Source organism: Syzygium oleosum, unplaced genomic scaffold, assembly GCF_021117445.2.
Source record: "Syzygium oleosum isolate NSW1041296 unplaced genomic scaffold, Sole_v2.1 Sole_v2.18, whole genome shotgun sequence".
NCBI classification, from domain to species: Eukaryota; Viridiplantae; Streptophyta; class Magnoliopsida; order Myrtales; family Myrtaceae; genus Syzygium; species Syzygium oleosum.
The window spans coordinates 3,759,608-3,781,780 of NW_026607502.1; the positions used below are offsets into that span (position 1 = coordinate 3,759,608).

At 39.5% G+C, this 22,173-nt stretch overlaps 1 protein-coding gene across 1 annotated transcript; it reads right to left on the reverse strand.

The window, feature by feature from the left end:
• Nucleotides 1–12,771: 12,771 nt before the first annotated feature.
• Nucleotides 12,772–20,778, reverse strand: LOC115682068 (uncharacterized). Its single transcript, XM_030606211.2, has 10 exons — nucleotides 20,462–20,778; nucleotides 19,122–19,258; nucleotides 18,875–19,009; nucleotides 17,715–17,825; nucleotides 17,368–17,640; nucleotides 16,355–16,554; nucleotides 15,633–15,888; nucleotides 14,297–14,407; nucleotides 13,720–13,908; nucleotides 12,772–13,232 (listed from the first exon to the last, which is right to left on the reverse strand). Exons 1-10 carry the CDS (start codon nucleotides 20,673–20,675, stop codon nucleotides 12,882–12,884), a joined length of 1,977 nt encoding a protein of 658 aa, XP_030462071.2. The 5' UTR covers nucleotides 20,676–20,778; the 3' UTR covers nucleotides 12,772–12,881.
• Nucleotides 20,779–22,173: the final 1,395 nt, after the last annotated feature.

The window sequence follows — 22,173 nt, forward strand, 5'->3', positions numbered from 1 at the left end:
GTGGTGGCTGATGTCTTATATGCATTGTGTGCGTGAAGGTCTTGGTTCTTTTCTTGCAAGGCTGTTGTTTCTGAAGGAATGTGTGGGGTTGTAAAGAGGAATGCTTCATAATCAAGGAAGCCGCGGAAAGAATTGCAGATACTTCCTTGGCTTTATCTTGAGATGGAACATTCTTGGCTCTTCCATTGCAGGAGGAAACTGATATTCCTTGCCCATGGAAAAGATATCCGATGACCTCGACCCTTTACACTAAAGTTAAACTTGAGCGTTTGGACCATCTATCCAAAAAAAAAAAAAAAACGAATTCCTTTTAATATGATAATGATAACACTTTGCGCACAGTAATTTCTCTGGAACGAAAAAAGTACCTGTATATCCGAAAACTCCAAGATTGCGTGGTGTCATGCTATCAACGCGTTGCTTCAATTTTTTCAAGTAAAAAACTCATCGTTTCTTGTTATTATGACAAGAAAAACCATCACATTGCATCACAAAAGATAATAGCCAGCAACTCCTTTTACAAGCTCGAGTCAAGAACAAACCCCATTACTGTGCTGTGAATTTGTACAGTGAATCTTAAAAATTATTCCCTGTACAAGATTAGTAAAATGCTTCACGTTACAACAACTACTAAATCTCGTCGCCATAAATAGCATTGATCCTCCATCTCATACACACCTCTCTCAATACATCTGAAAATGTCTTCTGCCCAGCTGAATGAAGGAAAGCAAAGATCACATGAACAGAAAACCTAACAGCTATAATAACTCTGTCAACTCCAGCAAACGTATTTTCATGCATCATCCAATTGCGCTCCATCCGCATAGAGTAGATTGATGCATTCCATGCTCACTTCAAGGAAAACTCAATTGTTTCAACAATCTAGTAATAAAGTTTTTCCCTCTGTTAAAAGGTGGCGATCATCAAATTGTTCCTAGGATGCACCGATGCATGAATTTTTTAAGGTGACGCGAGTTGTCCCTGTATACCAGAAGAGATCGCAAGGCATTGCAGAGTTTGAGCTTGTCGCAATCCTCTTCTTAAGGGAATTGAAAAAGCCTGATTGTTAGGCTGAAGTACCTCAAAGTCTGCTCAAGAATGAGTTTCTCTAACGGGCCAAACTTGAGAGTACCGTTCCTGTCACAAAGTCTAGGACCACAAAGCTGTTTAGCATATTCTTCTCTCTTCTTCTGTTTGCTTCTCCTCCTATATCCTGTTATCGGAAAGGACAAGGCCATTTCTTGGATAGACTCGGTCAATGCAGACCGACATGATCATGGTCAATTGCGTGGAGTCTACGATGGGATCCATACGGTCAGTGGCTATGATGATGTTGGTCACACAAGCTGAGTCCATAGAAGTAGAAGACCTCTTTTTTATTGCAAAGTTATGTGAATATTTGAGAAGAGGACATGTAGATTGATGTATGAGATTATCGTATCATTATATCTGATACAATGTGTAATAACCAATTTTACGTTTCATTTTACACGAGAGTTGAAATTGTGGTATATTTTATATGAATTAATACCACAAAAAAAATCAAAACTGGAACACTTGTGATAAATTTTCCCTCCGTTAGTTTTCGTTAAATTTGACCGTCAAATTATTGAGTTAGATGACACGTGGCAGTTGATGGGTGTACCAGTTTAGAATTTTACCCCTTTGTTTCTCACAAATTTACCAATATATGATTTTTTATTGTATTAATCCAATTTAACAAAAGGTAAATTTGTCACAAGTGTACCAGTTTTGGATTTTTAGTGATAAAAAAATTAGTTTAGGATAAATTTGTCATAAGTGTACCAGTTTTGAGATTTTAGTGGTAAAAAAATTAGTTTATGATAAATTTGTCACAGGTGTACATAATGGTACCAGTTTAGGGTTTTTTGTGGCAAAAAATTAGTTTAAGGTAAATTTATCACATGTGTACCAATTTTGAGTTTTTCGTGGTATTAACCCATTTAATATTTTGTGGAATTAATTCAATAGATATTTTATGGTGGATAGATGTCGATGGTTATTGGAACTTAATATGAATTTGATTCAATTTTGGAAAATAACATGACCATGCATTTCATGCGAAATATGTGTGTTGCATCATTTAATGAATTTTGACATGAAAGCAAACACTTATTTGAATGGTATAAGTGCATTAAAGTCCTAAAACTTGTTAAATCGGTCAAATCAAGTCCTTTTGTTAATTACATTTTTTGAGAATTTTAGAACTCGATTACACTTTCGTGACAAATTTTAGGACTTGATTGCACTTTTTAAAAGTTTTAAGGACTCAATGATACTTTCATGACAAGTTTTATGACTTAATTGCACTTTCGTGATAAATTTTAGGGTTAGTCTTGTATTGTGAACCTAGCTATTTGTCTATCGTCATGTACCATTGTTACGGATCCAAGGATTTGACTTGATATTAATTTGGCTCTGAGTATGCTACCATTTCTCTCAAATTTATCAATCTAACTCAACGTTTTCTTGTGGATCAAAGGTCAACCCATCGCTGGGGTGTGATCCTCTTTATTCTCTTCTGTCATGTTTGATTGACGGCAGAGAGGGGCATGCAAGAGAACCCGTGGAACCTACCGTGGAATAGATTCCTGGATAGGTTCCTCGGAAACCTGCGGACGCTTACGCGAACGTACAAAAGACGAGGATTGAAGGTGAATGAGCACTGGTGGTGGCGGCTGATGCGTTTATAGACTCTGCATGTTAAGGTTTTGGTTCTTTTCTTGCAAAGCTGTTGGTTCTAAAGGGACTTGTGGGGCTGTAAACATGAATGCTTCACCATCAAGGAAGCCCTAGAAACAATAGCAGATTCTTTCCTGGCTTTGTCTTGGGAATTTCTTTCTTGAGATGGAGCATTCTTGGCTCTTCAATTGCAGGAGGAAAGTGATATTCCTTGCCTGTGGAAAGGGAGCCGATGGCTGAAAGTTCGAGCCTTTGCATTGCACTTGAGACTAGGGATATGGTCAGACCTATGGTGAGACAGAAGGAGTACTTAATCGATCCGAAAGGACCACGTTCCTCGCAACCAAGCCAATAATCGTGCAGTCAAATATTAAGAATTTGATTGTTTTCTTTTAATTGATAATACTTCGCATGCAGTGATTTAATAGAGTGAGTGAAATACTTTCTTTCGAGAGTACCTAAGGGTGCGTTTTGTAACAATTTTATTTCTCTGTTTTTCTGTTCTTTTGTTCCCTGGAACAGAAAAACAACAGTATTCCGTATGTGTACGTCAGTTAATTTTTCTATTCTCCATAATAGATTAGTGGCAGGGGAATAGATTTGGAATAAAAACAAGAAGTAAAAAGAAATCTACTTTTTCTGTTTCTGAAACAAAAAGAGAAACAAGGCCATCTTAGAGAAACAAGCTCAGCGTAACGTCTTTAAACAATCGATACATACTTAGCGTAAATCCTAACCCCTAAACTGTAAAACCCTAAACCCAAACCATAAAACCCTAAAACCCTACACCCTAAACGCTAAATAAGTGAAGGTTGCAGATGATACATCACATGCAGAGGCGGCTGAGATAAACATGCTTAGGAAAAATATTCAAATAAAATGGCAAAAGATCACAATATGCCTAAGGTTCCATAACTTTGAGTTTCTGACTTTTGTAATGTTGTTTTTAAATACTTGGCAACATTTCTGTTAATTGTATTAAGGTCATCCAATTTTATATCATAATATATTCTGATTCTATTTCTTAGACCATGGCATTCTCTCATAATGAGCCGATGACAGTATATTTTTTTAAATTTAAAAAGCATGGGTTTAGGAATCCAATTCCACCTTCCTCTTTTAGAGAATTTATATAATCAACTATAACTGGGATTTGACCACACAAAAAAAAAAAACCTATAACTGGGACGTGAGTGTTGAAGTGCTTAAAAAATACCTGAGAAGTTGTCTTCTTTAAAAACTTTTAGCAGATAAATCAAGCTATTGAAGACATATGATAGAGTTATGACGTACAAATGGACTCTACTAATCAGAATCGGTTAATGCTATAACCATTTGTCTTGTGTTCATTGCATTCAAATAAGCCTATGCTCCATGGATTTCCAATGTCATTTGCTTGAAGGTTTGATAAGTAGAAAAAGCACTGTGCAATTATAAAGAGTTTTCGAAGAGAGAACGTGAAAATTTGAAGGTAATTTTGGTTGAAGCTAAGAATGTGTTCACTGAATTCGAAAAAGAGACTAAGCTTCCGCTTGTTTCGTAGAAAATGAATTGTTTGGAAATTATTTTCCTAAAAATAATGGTTTATATCGCTTGAAATAATTAGCCAATGAAATTTTTTTTAATTTTCGACAATAATTTATATCTTAATATTTTTGTGGACGATGAAAATATTTTCTGTTTGTCATTTTTTATAGCGATATAAGCGACCATTTTCAAGAAAATATTTTCCAATTCATTAATTTTTTGCAAAACAAATAGCATCTTAAGAACACGAATACTTTAGGGGATACCATTTGCTATTTAGAGCAGAACTTGAGCATATGTTTGAGAACAATGTGGAAGGAATAGATTGCAAAGTGAAAGAATCCAAGAACAAAATTAACCAGGATGTCCTCATGTCATTTGTGATTGCCGTAGCGGTTATACGGAAGCCCTCGAATGCGTTAGCTGTCCAAGAAAAATTATTAATCTTCATTATTGACTGCCAAATAAGCCAGCGCATTCACTAGAAATTTTCTATCATGTTAGCACTAAAGAGCATTTTATCGATCACCTCTCTCATTACGTCACGGTCATCAACTAGAAATTTGTCATGAAAATGATTAAAGAAATAATATATCAACTATCATGTAGAGTAAATAGATGTTCCTAGTTTAAGTAAACTTGTTTACCCTAAAAGTCCCTGAATGTCCATTAAAAAGTTTCCACATGCATGGACAAAAGTGTAAAATCCGAGCTACCCAACATCTAATTTAAACTTCGACCAAAAAAAAAACGTCTAATTTAAACTAACCCATTAAAAATGAAAATGAGAAAATGCTAAAGAGTGCCCGTAGAGTGCGTGTTAATGGTGATTAGTGGTGTTTCGAAAACGTGAATATCTCTATTACAAAGCATGTTGCTTTCTAGAAATATGTTTCTTTTCAACTTGCAAACTGTATCGACCTGCGGTTTTTACAAATTTGATAGTCTTAGCCGGTACCTCAAGGCACTTGTTAATGAGACCAATTTAATTAACCTCTTATCCATTTTTTGTATAGCGGTCGGGTGGTGACCGATTTAGCTCTCTTGCACCTCGACTAGTCCTCCTTCCCGGCAACTTTAGGGGCGTACATCCCCACATTGGACCGGTGTCAAGGCTTTACTCTTGGAATGCTTCCAATAAGGCTTGAATTCAAGATCACAAGAAGACAAGCAAAACTCTCTTCCCATCTAACATCACATTTTGTTGGCAGCCTCTTTTCCCTCTTACCCTAAAGTCAAACTCAAGTCCACCCTTTCTTTTTCTGTGGAATGTGGTGAAATTTATAATACAGAAAGATGTACAAAATGTGAAACCCTATTTGGAGGTGCTGACTCGTTAGGGTAATAGCCAATATAGGGCATTGCAAGTAGCATAGCTTGAGTGAAATCCTTGAGAAAAACTTGCACATATGCAAATTATTGCAAATGTCATTGATCAATCACCCAACTCAGCACAATGAGCTTCATATAAAAACTCAGAAAAGTACATGAGAAACTTAATTTTTAAGTTTTTTGTCCCACAGATTGCACATACCCTTTATTTCGCTCCTCTAATGGATGTGATTCTCCGAGTCATCTCAAAACTTTCAATTGGCGTAAGACTGCTTGCAACCTTCCGCACACGAGTTCGCACAGGCGCCCGCTTTCTTGGCATCTGCGACACGAGAAAGTACAAAACAAATCCATCTTATATTTCCAAAGATTGAAATTAGAAGTAGATAACAAAAATGACATTTTTTTTAGGTAAATCGCAAGGGAATAGAGCATATTTCTAACGGTAGGTGATGGCTAGCGCGTCTAAATTCGATTGAAGTGACCTCCAGTTTTTTTTTTTTTTGGTCAAAGAAATATTTTATTCATTTCCACGGATATAAAATAGAAGTCCAACTATAAATCAAGAGAAAAAAAAACAGGTTCCAGATTAGAAGATGAATCATGAAAATAAAGTTATAGGCCACATGTTCAAATAGCAGATCTGAGATTTCTTCAACCTTCAGTCATTTAATAGTCAACTTTTTACCTATTGAACTTAAATCTCCAAATCAAATATCACCTACAAAGAGTCAATGTCCACCTAAAAAAAGGTGCATTTGCGACGAGGAAAGAAGTTCGTCACATCAGCTAGTACCGTTTTGAAAAAAAAAATGAGTGAAGGGCTAATTTTAAGGAGAAGAAGTAAACAAAGAAAAATCAATACTTGATACTTCGAAATTGAACTGATAATTAAGAAGAAACTATCTAATTTGAAGACCTGGACCCCAATACCTAGACTCGTGTGCAAAACCCAATTCTCGGGACGAGACCCAAGAACCAGCGTAGAAGTGGAGTTTCTTCAATAGACTCGAAGGGACATAACTGTAGGTCTAGACACACCAAATCTTCTGTGACAAATGGATTTCAAGGTTGATGAAAATACTAGACTTTTATGCCATAAAATGCTATTCGACGAAAGTTCTTTTTCTGTGAGCAGCCTCTTATACAGATTATATGGGCACTTGTCCGATTTGTTATGCGAACAAATCGATTGTGAAGAGTCAATTCGTGACCATCATCACACAAAGGTGAAGGTTTTCCTCTATACCCGGATGTGGGTCAAGACATTTGGACATCACACAACCAAGATTGCATTGGTCCTGGGTTGTCTCAACCTTGCTGTCGCATTTCCTCAAGCATCGGTTAAGGCAAGCAGGTGGGTTGGGCGCGCAAAGCGTCCAACATTTAAGTTTACACAAGGAGATCCCCCTGCGGTGGACGCCTGCGGCTCTTGGCACACATGGTGATTTGTTTTCACTTGTAGGATGTTTTTACTGGATTTTAGTGCTGGAGCGATATGATTCCAAGTCTTTTTTAAAGATGCATGACCCCAGGATGACGATGTTCATTATAGGCTCATATGCTGAATTTTTTGGCAACTTCTTTGGTTACTTCCTCAATTTAGATGGGTGTAAAATTTCATTAAATGAGAAAGACAAAACCTTATCCGTCTTTGTCAATCAGTGGATTTGATCAGGACGACAAAAAAGGAATGTGAAGGTAACGAGAAACTCAAATCTCCATGATCACGTCAGTATTGGAAAAGATCGGAATCGCAATTGATTTTTTTCCTGATTCAAGTTGAAGGTAGGTGAACAAGATCGCTATTTAAGGAATGGATCAAGCCCTCGTTTGGTCTTCTCATAAAAAGACAGATTTTGTTGTACGTAGTGTTGTCTAGTGAATGTGGGAAATAGAGTAAATAGACATATCGATGCTGCCAAATCCATTAATTCCCAACTCCTGAGTGGGAGCAATTACTTGGAAACTAGAAGAATAAGAGTTGGGAGAGATTAAAATTGCATTGTAACTGCATGAATCAAAATTGTGTTCTACGACGGCAAAGTGTGCAAGTCATCGACAGATAGCAATAATTCGATTAAGAGACTAGTGTCGGTTAAGGTTTGTCAAATGGCCGAATCTTGATTTTGCTATTTACATAGATGCATGTGTCACTGTCCTGAGGTTTCCCATGCACGAAGGATCATGAACCATCCGAGAAAAAAGGATGACCCTCTCCAGTGTATTCTAGAATGTTCCCAAGGGCGGACAATATTGTAATTGTGCACTATTTTAGAGTCTTCATGTAATAAATGCGAGTAGTTGGTAAATGAGGAGATACCGTTAGATTGAGAAGATATCTTTGGCCATGGTTAGGCCAATACTTGTATATAAATGGTCTCCTCCCTTCATTTATATCATCTCATTCTCACAAATAATACAAATCTAGAACTTCTTTCTCTAGAGTTTATCTCTATAAAGATTATTGTAAGCGAGTAAGTGTGGAAAAAGCTAACTTGGAAAGAAATTCCTAAGGCTGCATGGGTAGGGGAACGCTAGATCGATTGACCCGTAACAAGTGGCATAAGAGCAAGTCAATCCTAGGTGCAATAGATCCACATTTCGATGTATCATTCGTCCAGACTGAGAAGGGCGTGGGCGAGGATCATGGGAGGGCCACCAAGAGACAAGGTGTCAAGGCAAAGAAGGGTTGTAGTAGCTCAAGTTTGAGGGACATGCTAGGTGACTTGGAGAACTGCGTGGCGAAGATGGAGATCGTCATCGCGGACGTCAAAGGAACAGTCAAGGAATTGTCTGTGAGAATAGAAGGGGGCGAGACCGAAACAGGGGAGCTCGAGGCCGAGGTGCAAGAGCTCAAATCTGGCATGGGAGAACTTCGAGGGGAGATTTTGGGCAGCCTGACCTACACGTCCGAAGAACTCCGGCAACGGGATGATGCCTTGAAGGCCTTGGTGGAGGCCATGCGTGCGGAGATGGCTGAGCTCAAGGCAAAGCTTGCCGAATTGGAAGTGGCACGTGTGGACAGGGTGGTCATCTTGCAAATCGATCCGCAAGTGGGCGCCACAAAGCCAAAGAAGTTCAAGGGCTCACGGGTGACCAATGATGTGGACAACTTCCTTTGGTACATACAGCGGTACTTCCAAGCGATGGGGATCACCAATGGAGTGCTTCAAGTAAGTACCATGGCCATATATTTGATTAATAACGTACTACTGTGGTGGCATCGTAGGTCCGATGATAGGAGTGGTGAGCCTATCACAACTTCAGAAATGTTCGTCAATGACAATATTATCCCGCTTATGTAGAAGAGGAAGCTCGAGATGAACTCCATCACCTAGCGCAAAAGGGAGGAGTTCAGAAGTACGTCAAGAAGTTCTCGAAGTTACTGCTTCAAATTTTGTCCATGAACGATACGAAGGCCTATTACCAATTCATGGATGGCCTCAAGCCATGGGTGAAACAAGAATTGAAACGACATAATGCAAGGGATCTCTCAACGGCCATGTCCGTGGCTAAGACCCTTGTGGAGTACAAGGCGACTTTCGGAAACAAGCCGGATTCCCGACCGAAGAATAAGGCTATTGGTGGGGGAGACACTTACAAATTTCACCACTCAAGTAGAAACAAACCACCAGTGGTCCCCGCAAAGGTGAAAGTAGAGTCAAGCGGAGGAGAGCACGAGAAGGGAGGTATTTTCAAGTGTTCCCAGTGCGACGGTGCACACGTGGCTCGTGATTGACCAACCCGAGACAAGCTTGTGATGCTTGTCAAGGAACACGAGTAGGAACAAGAGGAGACGCGACTTGGTTCGTAGCGGATCCCAAGTTCGATATCCAAAAATGCGAACAAGCCCAAGTGACTCATGTTCGCGGATGATACGATTGGAGAAACCACGATGGGTGCCATCATACATATTGGGGCATCCGATCTCTTCATTTTAGAAGAGGCTGCAAAGAAGCTCAACCTTCGAGTCGAGAAAGGAGCTGGGTGGCTCAAGATGGTGAACTCTAAGGAGGCCCCAACAAGCGGGATGGTTAGGGACGTGGAGCTTTATATTAGATAATGGAAGAGCAAGGAGACGATCGAGGTAATTCCATTCGATGACTATAATTTCATTATTGGTTTGGGTTTCCTCGATAAAACAGATGCTCTCATTGTCCCATTCATCGATTGCATTTGCATTTTGGACACACGATACCAATGTGTGGTCCTGGTCAAATGAGATTCGGGTAGTGATCGAAAGATGCTTTTGGCAATACAAGTCTCTAAAGAAGTAAAGAAAGGGGAGGTAACCTTCTGGGCCAATTTGAAGGTCGAGGACCATAAGGGAGATGGGAATGTGGTCCCAACAGAATGACCCAAGTCCTCGACTTGTTCAAGGACATGATGCCTTTTGAATTACCTAAGAAGCTACCGCCTCGAAGGGAAGTGGATCATCTGATTGAGCTGGTGCCCGATGCTCAATCACCTGTCATGGCACCCCACCGCATGGTGCCCCTTGAGTTGGAGGAATTGCGCAAACAACTGAAGGAATTGATTGATACTAGATACATCCGACCGTTGAAGGCTCCGTTTGGCGCTCCGATCATGTTCCAAAAGAAACATGACGGTTCACACCCTATGTGTATCGACTACCGAGCACTGAATAACCTAACGATCAAGAACAAATACCTGATTCCGCTCATCAGCGACTTGTTCAATCAACTTGGAGGAGCGCAATGGTTTACGAAGTTGGATCTTCGATCGGGCTACTATCAAGTTCGGATAGCTAAGGGAGATAAGTCAAAGACCGCACGTGTGAGCCGATACCGCTCATATGAGTTCCTGGTCATGCCCTTCGGCTTAACCAATGCTTCGGCCACTTTCTACACCTTGATGAACAAGGTACTCCACCCATTCCTTAATCGTTTGTTGTGGTTTACCTAGATGACATTGTGGTGTATAGCCGAACGTTTGAGGAACATATCAAGCACTTCAAACAGTTCTTCCAAGCGATGAGGGAGAATGACCTGTACTTCAAGCGCAAGGAGTGCGCCTTCTCACAAAAGGAAGTGCCATTCTTGGGCACATTGTCAGGGGTGGACGAGTGCATCTGGATTTGGCCAAGATCCAAGCCATTGTGGACTGGGAGCCGTCGACCAGGGCAATGGAGTTAAGATCGTTTCTTGATCTCACTAGCTACTACAAGCAGTTCATCCGGAACTACTTGAGTATCACCGTGCTACTCACTGACCTGCTGAAAAAGGAGAAGCTGTGGGAGTGGACGGATCAGTGCCTAAAGGTGTTTGATTGGCTGAAGCAAGCAATGATTGAGGAACCGGTGCTCGTGTTGCCCGATCATACCAAGCCTTATAAGGTAGAGACTGATGCTTTTAATTATGCTATTGGTGGTGTTCTTATTCAAGATAGACACCCGATGGCTTTCAAGTTTATGAAGTTTAAGGAAACTGAACGGCAATACACAGTCTAAGAGAAGGAGATGACTGAGGTGGTGCATTGCTTTCGTACGTGGAGGCACTATCTTTTGGGATCGCGGTTCTTTGTATAGACGGATAACGTGGCCACGAGCTATTTCCAACTGCAAAAGAAGCTGAGTCCAAAGCAAGCTCGTTCGCAAGATTTCAAGACGGAGTTTGACTATATGCTAGAGTACAAGCCTAGGAAGGCCAACTCCGTGGTCGATGCACTAAGTCGAAAGATGGAGCTGGCCACTGTCAGTCGACCCGAGTGTCCAAGGACTGAGCAGATCAAAGAGGATGAAGCATGACCCAACCGCCAAGGCGGTTCTTGAGTATGCATGGCAGAGAAAGACTTGACAATTTTGGTGTGAGAGCAACCTACTTTATTAAATTGCATCATAACTTGCGTAAATCGAAAATGTGCACCACGGCAACAAAGTGCGCGGGTCATCGACAAATAGCAATCATTCGATTAAGAGACCAGCGTCGGTTAAGGTTTGTCAAACGGCCAGAATCTTGATTTTGCTGTTTATATAGATGCTGAAATAATCTTTGTTTGTTAATATAGTAATTTGGTTTCAACCCTCGTTTATGGGTTATTTTTCATTTTATGTAAAGAAAACATCTTTTCCATCTTCGCAGGGCCACTTGTCGAACTCGAAAGAATCGAAAAGAGCTAAATGTTTTATCCGTTGATAATTGTCCCTTTTTGGATGGAGGGAAATTTGTTTGAGGATATTTTTTTTTTCCCAATAATCAACCCAAAGGAGAAAAATAAATCTTCAACTTCAAAAATATCATTAACATAGCATTGATAAACCTATCGAGTACTGGGTGTTATGTCGAAGCTGGCATTTGTTTGGGCTCTTTTGATTCCTTCTATGACTAAGTCCATCCCGTTTTCAGTGAGAAGATTTGATATTACATTCCGAGACTAATCAAATGATAAATTTACCATAAAAGGGAGTCTTTAAAATAAGAGTGACATAAAAAGATACGTTGGATAAGAGCAACCAGGGAGAAGAGGCTAATTTTTCTTTTCAAAACAGGGTTTAAGTTGTGAAAACTCACAATAAGCAAATATCTACTAAACGTAAAGGAATTGTGTAAATATGGAAACCATCGAAGACAATTTTGTCTATCTAATGAGAAAAAAAAGACTGAATATAGAGGGTGGAAATAGCATCACTTTTTTTTTTCTAATCATATTTCCCAAATTATAAGGTAGGTTGAATCTTTTGTTTCTATGGTGTGTTCGTTTCGAGGAAAATAAGTGATTTGAAAAATAATTTTCAAAAAATAATTACTTGTATTGCTTACAAAAATAAATAAATGGAAAAAATTTTAATTGCCCACGAAAATAATTAGGCATAGATTTTTATCGATGATGAAATATTTTCCGTCGACTAATTTTTCTAAACAATATAAGCAATTATTTTTTGGAAAATATTTTCCAAATCACTCATTTTCCGTGAAACAAACACATCTTAAGCACTCTTGCCTAGAATAAGGCCGATTCTGCTCACTCTGCATGGGGTACTTTAACAACTTAACCACAAGAATAGATACATATAAATTTATCTCCGTAATTGGATAATCCATTTTGATTAGACCTTAACTTTCCAAGATCAATTCATAGACAGGTTCTTGGTGGTAGCTGGGTATCGATATACTCCATGAGAAATTGCTAAGAGTTATTAAGGAATAGTAACTTTGAAAGCCTAATATCCGCAACACACTAAGAAACTTCCAAAATGGTCAAAATGATTTATATGCGTCATATAATTAGGCAATTCATGCAAAACCTCATCTATGGTAACTTGCTATAATACATTTCGATCATTGTTATAAGTTACGTTACTCGGGGATCTCCAGTAAGCAAACCTTGTTCGAGGAACATATATTCAGACAACTTAATAGAAGGGAACAGCGGATCTCACGTGAGTTGGGAGACGAAGGGGTGACATCCACCCACTCTTTGTCGACCAGCTCGACATGTGCGTTTGGCTTCACTGCGGCGTCAAACTGAAGTTTGTTCGTCTCGGTCATCAACTTCTTCAAGAAATCCATGGAGAATATGATGTCGGGGCTTTCCTCGGAGAACAGTTTATCTTCTACGACCTGAATGCCCACGTCTGCTTCCCTAGAATGAACATACCCAAGAAGCAGTGTCCTCGTATCGAGAAATTGTCGATTGGTGCTACAAATCTGCGGCGTTACCACATTAAGGATCACATATATAATTCTCATGATGTAAAAGGAGCGTAAGAAGTGCATCTCAGAGTACATGATGATTCATCTGTGGATGTCCCAGCAGATGCGGATACATGTGGATGCTCGTGGAAACATGCATGGACAATATAGGTACACAACCTCTAATGGAATTATGCGGAAGAAGAAAACAATTTGCTAAATCAGCAGAATAACAACAAAGTAGCATAGTGATCCATTTTGGAACATGTTTTCATGTCGATCTATATTTCCAGTCTAACCAATGTGATGAAATTCATGACATGAAGGAACCTTCTAGTGCAAGATCATTCTTTTGGAGCTCATACTATGCAACCTAATACAAATGGCTGACCACCATTGGGATTTGCAGATAAGATCACCGCTACTAAATGCTACCTATGCACTCTGTTCACCACTCCCTGGACTTTGTATCATGCAAAGAGATCCAAGAAATGTAACGCACCTGTATATATTCCACACCAATTTTACCAAGATTATCAGCAATACTTTCTGATGAAATCAAACTTAAAATTCCTCCAGATCCTATTGGTGATTGGAGCATCTCCCAAGGAGATTTCATCAGAATCTTATGCCTCTTCTGTTCATCTGGACAGCCAACCACTGGCAGCATCTGTTCTTTCAAAAACCAAACCTGTCCAATATGATTAAATATAATTGCTTAACTTTTGCGTCATTTAAAAATTATGAAATTGTGTAGGCTCTCCATATCAGATACATCAAGTCATCAACAATAACATCGCATGCACAATCACAAGATCCTTGTGAACTTTATAGATATTCGCTGGTCCAGCAAGTTCGGCTGGCTGAACTGAAAACCTAGATGCCACAACTGGCTAGAGACTGTCACTTTTAAAACCCGTGTAGAGTGACATTATCATTGTATAGTACTTTAGCTACACAGGACATCACCATCTGAACTGTTTTGCAATTGATTTAAAAATTCTTATCAATGAACAGGAAGGCATGTTGATTTCAAATATTTAAGCTGTTTAATGATAGAACATGAGATGAGCGCTAACCTTCTCAGAGTCAAATCCAAAATAATCATTCTCTGAGAATAACTTTTGGAAAGATAGGATTTCACCAGCCGGGCAGATCATTAGTAGAGGCATAGATGCACGGTCTTCTTCCTGCAGTGTTACATGTTTGTTAAGCTAGTTGATAAATAGCATATACTGAGTACAGCCAGCCTGTCCAAATAGAAAAAGTTTAGCCCACTGTTTGTTATATGAAAAATAAGCCATAAGGAAGCATCCTGACTTCCCTTAACTCTCCAAAGTAATAACCAGACTTGCAGTTACCAAACTCATGTACCAGTGAATCTCATGCATAGTTCTAGACCTGTTCACTTATTTTTCATATATTCCATAAATCTCACATGGTCGACTGCATAGATCTCTCATGGATGACAAAAAATAGGTTGAAATCCTCAAGGACCACAGGTTATTAACAAGTGAGAAAAGATATACGATCATGTAATAACTTTGATCACTCATGTTAATAAGCAGAGATGTAACACTAACATCAGATCCGAGAGATATCTTCTTCATTTTAGCTATAAAACCGCATAAGCCCTTTTTAATGAAATGAGACTGCAATAGTAAGTTTTTCAAAGGCAGGTGCGAGATCTATATAAAGTGTAAGGAATCAGTTTAGTGTTGAGAAGCCATCAACCACACCAGCAGCTTTCAGAGGATTCAACAACACTGTCAATATCTATAAAATTACAGAATAGATCTTTGGTCTTCCAGCATAAATGAGGAAGGCCTATATTAAGTAACGGAAATTAAGTTTCAAAAACTAAAACAGGGAGAAAAGATACGATCCCGGTCTGGTCTGGTCAAACAGCTTCAGGGCAAACAAATAGCGTTCATTAGTAAATGTTCTATAACTTAGCCCACTAGATACTGATAAAAATGACTTTAAGTCAAAAGATACAATAGAGTGTTAATGTACTTAATGAACTGAAAAAGCCCAAAAATGAACCAGTATCTGAAACTATGGTAATAGCTGCCAGACATTTTCACCTCACTCGAATCCAATTTGACAACGGCTCTCATTTAGTGAAATATTTCTCTACATTACAGTCAATCATCTCAACCAGCCAGTGGGGCAGCACCCCCTTTCAAATTTGGTGGGACCATCCTTGTTTTATCTGACCTCAATTTTTCCTAGCAAACCAAGTGATGATAATATAAAAGGAGAAGTAAGAGAAGGTTACATAATCCCTTCCAATCAGAAGTTGTGTAAGCAATAAAAGGTATTAATCTCATGACAAATCAACTTGAAAAAGCCAATGGAAATATTCAACCAAAAAACATCCTCTATATAAAGAAACTGGACAAAAAACCTCACCTTCACTAGCTTCTGATTAGTACAATCTAATGTCTGAACAAGAGACTTGGACAATATAGTAGGGTCAGAGGCCTCCTTAGCATTATTAGTCACAACCAAGACAGTGGCAACTTTGCCCTTCGAAATCAGATGAAGCCCCTTCTCTTCAAAAACAGAATTTACACACTGTTTATCCATCCTTACCAAAGGAGTGAGGTAGTTTTCTGATGTTGTCAGAGCATCATAAATGTTGGTTCTTGTAGCATCAGCACTCCATCTGATTCATGACATGAGACAAAGCAGAATATGTTTGATAGAAATAGTTGAGACATAAGGACAAAAGTAAAAATCCTTACCGTCAGCTTCACCAGTGGAAGCACAAAATACCATTGCATTTACAATGTGATTGATATAAGTAACATTTCAAGCAGTCTTTGCATAGAAATCAAGAACATGATAGAAAAATTATGTTAATGAAATATTCAATCAGGAAACAGGTTCAAGAAGTTGTCATATCTGATCAATAGAACAAAAGCGACAACCACAATTTTAGCCAACCATAATCATGTTAGACACAAAGATGGCATGTCTGACAACATTTTTTATGCCTGTCTGTTTTATCACTGAATGATGAACGACTAATTTACATATTTTCTCTACTAGGGCCAAAAAAAAAAACACACACACACACACACTACACATGCTCTAGAAAGTGACTCAATCAAACATGCGCAGCAGCTTACCTTTGAGAGGATAGGTCTATATTTTGCAAAGCCTGTTGAAGCAATTTAGAGTTCACTCCAACAATCTGATCTGCAAGTAAGCTTGTTTGGGTTTTATCACCATATCTAAACCCATGAAACACATGTTGTTGCTCCAGTTCACATAACTTCTTTTTTGCTGCTATGAGGAGTTTTCGGAACTTTTTCCTTTCTTTCCATTCCTGAAATGCATCAAAGCATATCTAACTTACACTGGTTACAACAGATACCATATTTCAATAAATAAAACCGGAAATTTTACTGTGCAACGGCAGCCACAAGCACATAAAAATTCATACATTACAGAATAAGCAAAGAAATTTGATCTAAACTTCTATGTTTATTTATATCATGATTCCATTTGCCATATGCTCAAAGGTTTGTTAAATAATTTCACTATAAGCGAAGTTCAAAGAGCATAGCTCCAAGAGAACAATGTGTTTTCTCGTATTTAATAGGCTGCACTATGAATATGCTACTTTAGTCTTATCTATATACATACTATGCAGTCTGTACATCTTTCATTTCTTTCATCATATTCCTGCCTTCTAATTAAAGAATGAGGTGAATTTGTGACCTTGACCACCAATATATGATCTTTCTAGTTAGGTCTGCCTTGCTGTTCAAATGTTATATGACACCTGAAAGTTAATTTTCAAGCTATGCCATCCGTCTCTCTTTTCATGGTTCTCAAAATGGACTCAAGTCACCTACCTGACAAGAGAAGACTAACTTTTGTTTGGACAGATATATTGCGATAAATCCAATCAAGACGCAAACAAGAGAAAGCATTTGCACTCCAGAATATGGGCATAACAGAGAATGAGAACCCCAATTCCAAAGGCCCAATAGAAAGAAGAGGAAAAAATGTAAACATCCAGAAGCAAATTTATGTACCGCTATGAACATGGTGAAAACAGATGTCTAATGAAATTTCCATTAAGCAATAGTTGAAACATACAACCCAAACAAGCACAAAAAGAAAGTGCTCTCACAAGTTGGCGCCTCTCTTTCTTGGACTTCTCGTGGGTGCGCAAATTTAACTCGAGTAGCCCTTTTGGAGGTGTGATCATCATTTCTCCTCTATCCATGTCAACATGTGGAACGATTGCTTCAACGAATGGCACCCAGACAAAGTGATTGGAGGCACCAGTTTCTGCTAGCTTTGACTTTCCAGCGCCATCAGAACTATCAAGCATGACATGCAAAAGATCACTTGCTCCACTGTTGTAGACATTAACAACTGTTCCAATGGGTTCACCAGATTCCTGAAATGGGCCAAATGAGCACCATCGTGAATGGTCCCTTAACATATATACATAAGATAAAACTGCATCCCAACCTTGAGGAGAACTCTCATGCCAACAAGATCACGAGTATAGAATTCGCCTTTTTCAAGCACTGGTCTATCTTCTTCTCTTACAAGTAATGCTGCACCAACAAGTCTCTTAGCCTGGATGGAGTTTAAAATCCTGATTAGAAGTACAAAATGGAAAGATAATGAAGTAGTTAGTAACTCTTACCACAATATTCTACCCAAATTAGCAAAATGAAAAACTGAGTTACTCTCCTGCTCATAATTAGGAGATATGTTGGGGTTCACTCATCAATATTGAGTAGATAACACACAGAAAGATTCCATAACATCATGGCATATTGCTTAGCTTTTTCTTGTCTAGGCTGCAACTATCAGGGCAATTAGTAATAAAGTCCACTATATATATTTTCTAGCTTTCATGAAACTGTGCATCAAGCACATGCGCTTGAGACATTATAACATTACAAGGAAAAACAAGTATCAATTTACCTTCTCAGGATTTTTTTTTTAAACGGAAACCATTATATCTGAGACTGTGGCCTGACGTTCATGCCATATCCAGCAAACAGATATTCAGAATTAGGGAAAAATATCCAAACAACCCAACGTGTCATGCATGTATAAAGCCTTTGCAATGGGACAATGCCTACCATGTATTCAGCTATTTCAGGCTCAGGCCCAGTACTGCGCATAGTTGCATCACTAGGGCTACTGTCTAAAAAGATCTCTACTAGAGTCATCCTTCTTGACAACCCTAATGGTTTCCAGGTCAGATTCCCTTAATATTTAACAAGGAAGATGAACGGAAGTGTCAATGCTAATAAGTAGTACAAGGACTAAAATTGCAGAATTATAGTGCATAGATATAGCTTATGCCCCACAGTACAAGGTTGTTTGCCCACCTAAAAACTTAATCATGATCAATGAAGCCAAGTCTTAGTTACATATAATTCAATCCAAGATCCAAGTATGTTGCAAGTAAAATACTAGAGAAACAACACAGATTGTAAATATATGCCCGTCCGGATTGAATTTTATATTTTGCTTTACCTAAATCTTGTGGCTCACACACTTTAACCTTTTTTCTTAAGTTCATAGTATATCTCAGATTTTAGCAGGAAAGCCAAAAAGTACTTTTTGCTTTAGCTTAAGTGTAAACAAACAGGCCTTTTGGACAAGCTCACCTGTTCCACATTGTCAATTCCTTCAAACTTGAGTAGCCAACTTTTCTGCCCAGGGTATCCTCTTCCCTCTACCAACTCCACTTCTTGAATTGTCTCCTTGCCTAAAACCTGTTGCTTCAACCATCTTTTCCCAGTCTACTAGAAAAGGAATTGGTTTTGGTATTAAATATTGATGCATACAGAGATCTATAACCTTCTCACATGTAAGGTCACAAAGCTACAAATTGATAGTAAGAATATGTTTTACCCGAGAAAATCGCAGTTCAGGGAAGTCGGTGCTGGATTTGACACAGATCTCCCCTTGCAGCCCATGAACACTTGATATATACCCAATTTCAACAAGGCCTGATTCGGTTGTACTAGTTTCAACTGTTTCCTGGATAACTGCATGGTATAAGAAATTCTTACAAGGAATTACATTAAAAGGCATGCCAGAACTAATTCAAGAATGAGGCAATCAAAACTATAAACTGAAGAAGGGCGTAGAAGCACAGCCATTAAAACTTCTCAATTCAACAGAACGTTGACATGATGGAGGGTCTTATATGGTGATAAGAATAATGGTCTTGCGAAAAACTAATATGCAACCTACAGAGCCTTTACAATATCACATGACATTTTAAACCAACGAATTCCATGGTCTACCAGCTCAATATGCACCTAGTTCAGGAAATAAAGTATAGCTACAATTTCGAATGGACAATATGGACCTATCCAAGAATATGGACCAATGCAACAAGAAATGCGGAAAAATTAAGCATACCCATAAAATAGGAGAATGAATTAGGCTCCTTCTCAAAGCCTACTTATCTCAAATTATCAATTGCCCCTTGAGTTGATGATAAGTGGATGTCATGTGATATGTTGGCATACTTTTTGGGGTGTATCTTCTCATAATTTAACCTTTTGAGACAAACAATTGTCTAAGATGAAAAGAAAATTAACTCCACAGGGAATATCATCGTAAAGCAAAATTAACCAGATTGCCAGCTCGACCTCAAGCTTCCCGCAGCAACCGACGACAAAGCAACATTTGCTAACCAGTTTTGCATAGAAGACAAGCCCGTGGGTTCTTGTCCACGTGCGCGTGTTTATCTTGCCCATTAATCACACGAAGCAGCGAGAAAGACCGCACAAAGGAGTTACCAATTTGAGAGGGGAGGGACTGACATTCACACATACATATATTCCTCCAGCCTTAACACACAAATCACATTCAAAAGCAAAGTAAAAACTACTCAGTAACTAGCGAAAAAAGCACACGCGACACACACGACCTATGTCCACGACAAAGAAACTATATAGGCATCCGACGAAATCAATTCCCTACAAAAAGCAAGTCCCCAGCGAGAACGAACCGACCACGTCCTATATGCACACGACCAAACAAAGGCGAAAGACTCGATTTTTGGACAACAGATTCCCAAATGCTCGGTTCAGAGTTCTCGAATCTTCTCACCGAATTTCATCGCTTTCCACTACCAACACTACAAAACACGCTGCTCAATCGACTAAAATCGATAATAATAAAGAAATTAAAAAAAAAACACGAGACTGGACTCGGAGCTAATCAGGTAATCGCCGAACCGGTGCTCTGCAGAGGAGAGGCAACTCGCGGTGGCCCGGCTGGCGAGCGCCGCGACGACAACCGAACGCGACAGGGAGACGAGGCCGAGGCCGCGCGGTGGAGGTGGTGCCGAATACCGGCGGCGTGACTCGGACTGGGAGCGAAGGATTGCGGCGGCGGCGGCGGCGGCGACAAGGCGTTGGAAGAGCAAAGAAGCGAGCTCGCCGTCTGCATCGTCGTCGCTGGCTGGAAGCAGAGAGACTAGAGTGAGAGAGAGAGAGAAGAGGTCGAGCGAAGAAGACGATAGATTTTTTGCCCGCGTCTTCTTTCTGTAACAACAGTCGTCTTTTGGGGGCAAAATTACAAAAATGGGCTCGAAGTGGAGTTATTTTTTCAAATAAGAATTTAAAGTGGACCTTGTCTCAAATCAAGATTTGAAATACCCTTATCTTGCGTTTGGTCGACCGGATAAAAGTCGGGATATGATATGTTTTATCACTATCACTGTGTTTGGTGGTGGTCCAAGATAGGATAAGGTGGATATAAAGGATATAACTTGGATAAAAATAGGGGAGGGTGGGATAGACCTAGGATAGGATTCTAATGCCTATTTTTCCATAAACCCTACGCTCCACTCGCCGTCATCTTCATCCCCATACCTTGTGCGATTTCACCAAAAAAATTTCTCGGCTTTTTTTCCTTCACTGACTCCTCCTGGACCCATGAATAGAAAAAATAAAAATAAAAATTATCCTATCCGACTTTAAATCGTAGTCCACCAAACAGTGGACATGATAGAAGAAATTCCAAGATTTCTTATCCTATCCTATCCAATCCTATCCCGTTTAGAAATCCGAACGACCAAACGCATGCCTTAGTTTCTCAAATAAGGGTTTGATGTGGTCATATCGTCTCGAATAAAAACCGACTTCAGGCTAAAGAGTGTTTTCGTTTTTTTTTTACTTTTTTGAATTTTTTTCTTTCTTTTTTTCTTTTTCTATTTTTCTTTTCCTTTTTTGTTTCCCTCTCTTCCCTTCGCCAGCCATCGTCGGGACCAGCGGAGGTCGCTGGCCTCAGGTGGAGGCTGCCCTCGCCTAGGCAAGCAAGGGTTGACCTCGTCGGTGTCGGGCGGGGGCCAGCCTCCTCGCTGAGTGCAGGCGGGTGAGGAGCGCCTCGCACAGTGCGGGCGGGCGAGGGCGACCCTCGCTGGCCCGGACGAGGCTAGCCCTCGCCGAATTTGGCGAGGGTTGCCCTCGCCCGCCCAGCCCAGGCGAGGCGACCCTCGCCCGACACCGACAAAGGCAACCCTCGCCTGAGGCCATCGCCAACCAGGCGCAATGACCACTAGAGAAGAAGAAAAAAAGGAAAAGGAAAACAAAGTGAAAAAAAATCAAAAAAATATACTTATAATTTTTTTTTACTAAAATACCCCTTCTTCGGCGACGGAATAATCACCGGCCGGCCAAAGGCTTTTATTTGAGATGATTTGGCCACTTCATGTCCTTATTTAAGAAAATGACTCCACTTCAGGCCCCTTTTTGGAATTTTCCCTCTTTTGGGTGCAAGATTTTTTTGTTTATGTATCATTCCAATTTCTCTCATTTCTCTTGGGGAAAATTCCTAATAAAGGCGTGAAATGTCCTTATTTTCTTAAATAAGGGTTTAAAGTGGATTTTGTGTCAAAATAAAGGCCTGAAATGGCCACGTCAGTCTCAAGTAAGGGCCCGAAGTG

What these genes read in the sequence shown, in the direction of transcription:
- LOC115682068 (XM_030606211.2), bottom strand. Translation starts at nt 20,675, where the DNA reads ATGCAGACGGCGAGCTCGCTTCTTTGCTCTTCCAACGCCTTGTCGCCG. An exon ending in CTGAACTGCGATTTTCTCGG is followed by an intron (nt 19,010 to 19,121) that starts GTAAAACATATT and finishes CTTTTCTAGTAG; the next exon opens with ACTGGGAAAAGATGGTTGAA. An exon ending in ATAGACCTATCCTCTCAAAG is followed by an intron (nt 15,889 to 16,354) that starts GTAAGCTGCTGC and finishes GTCATGAATCAG; the next exon opens with ATGGAGTGCTGATGCTACAA.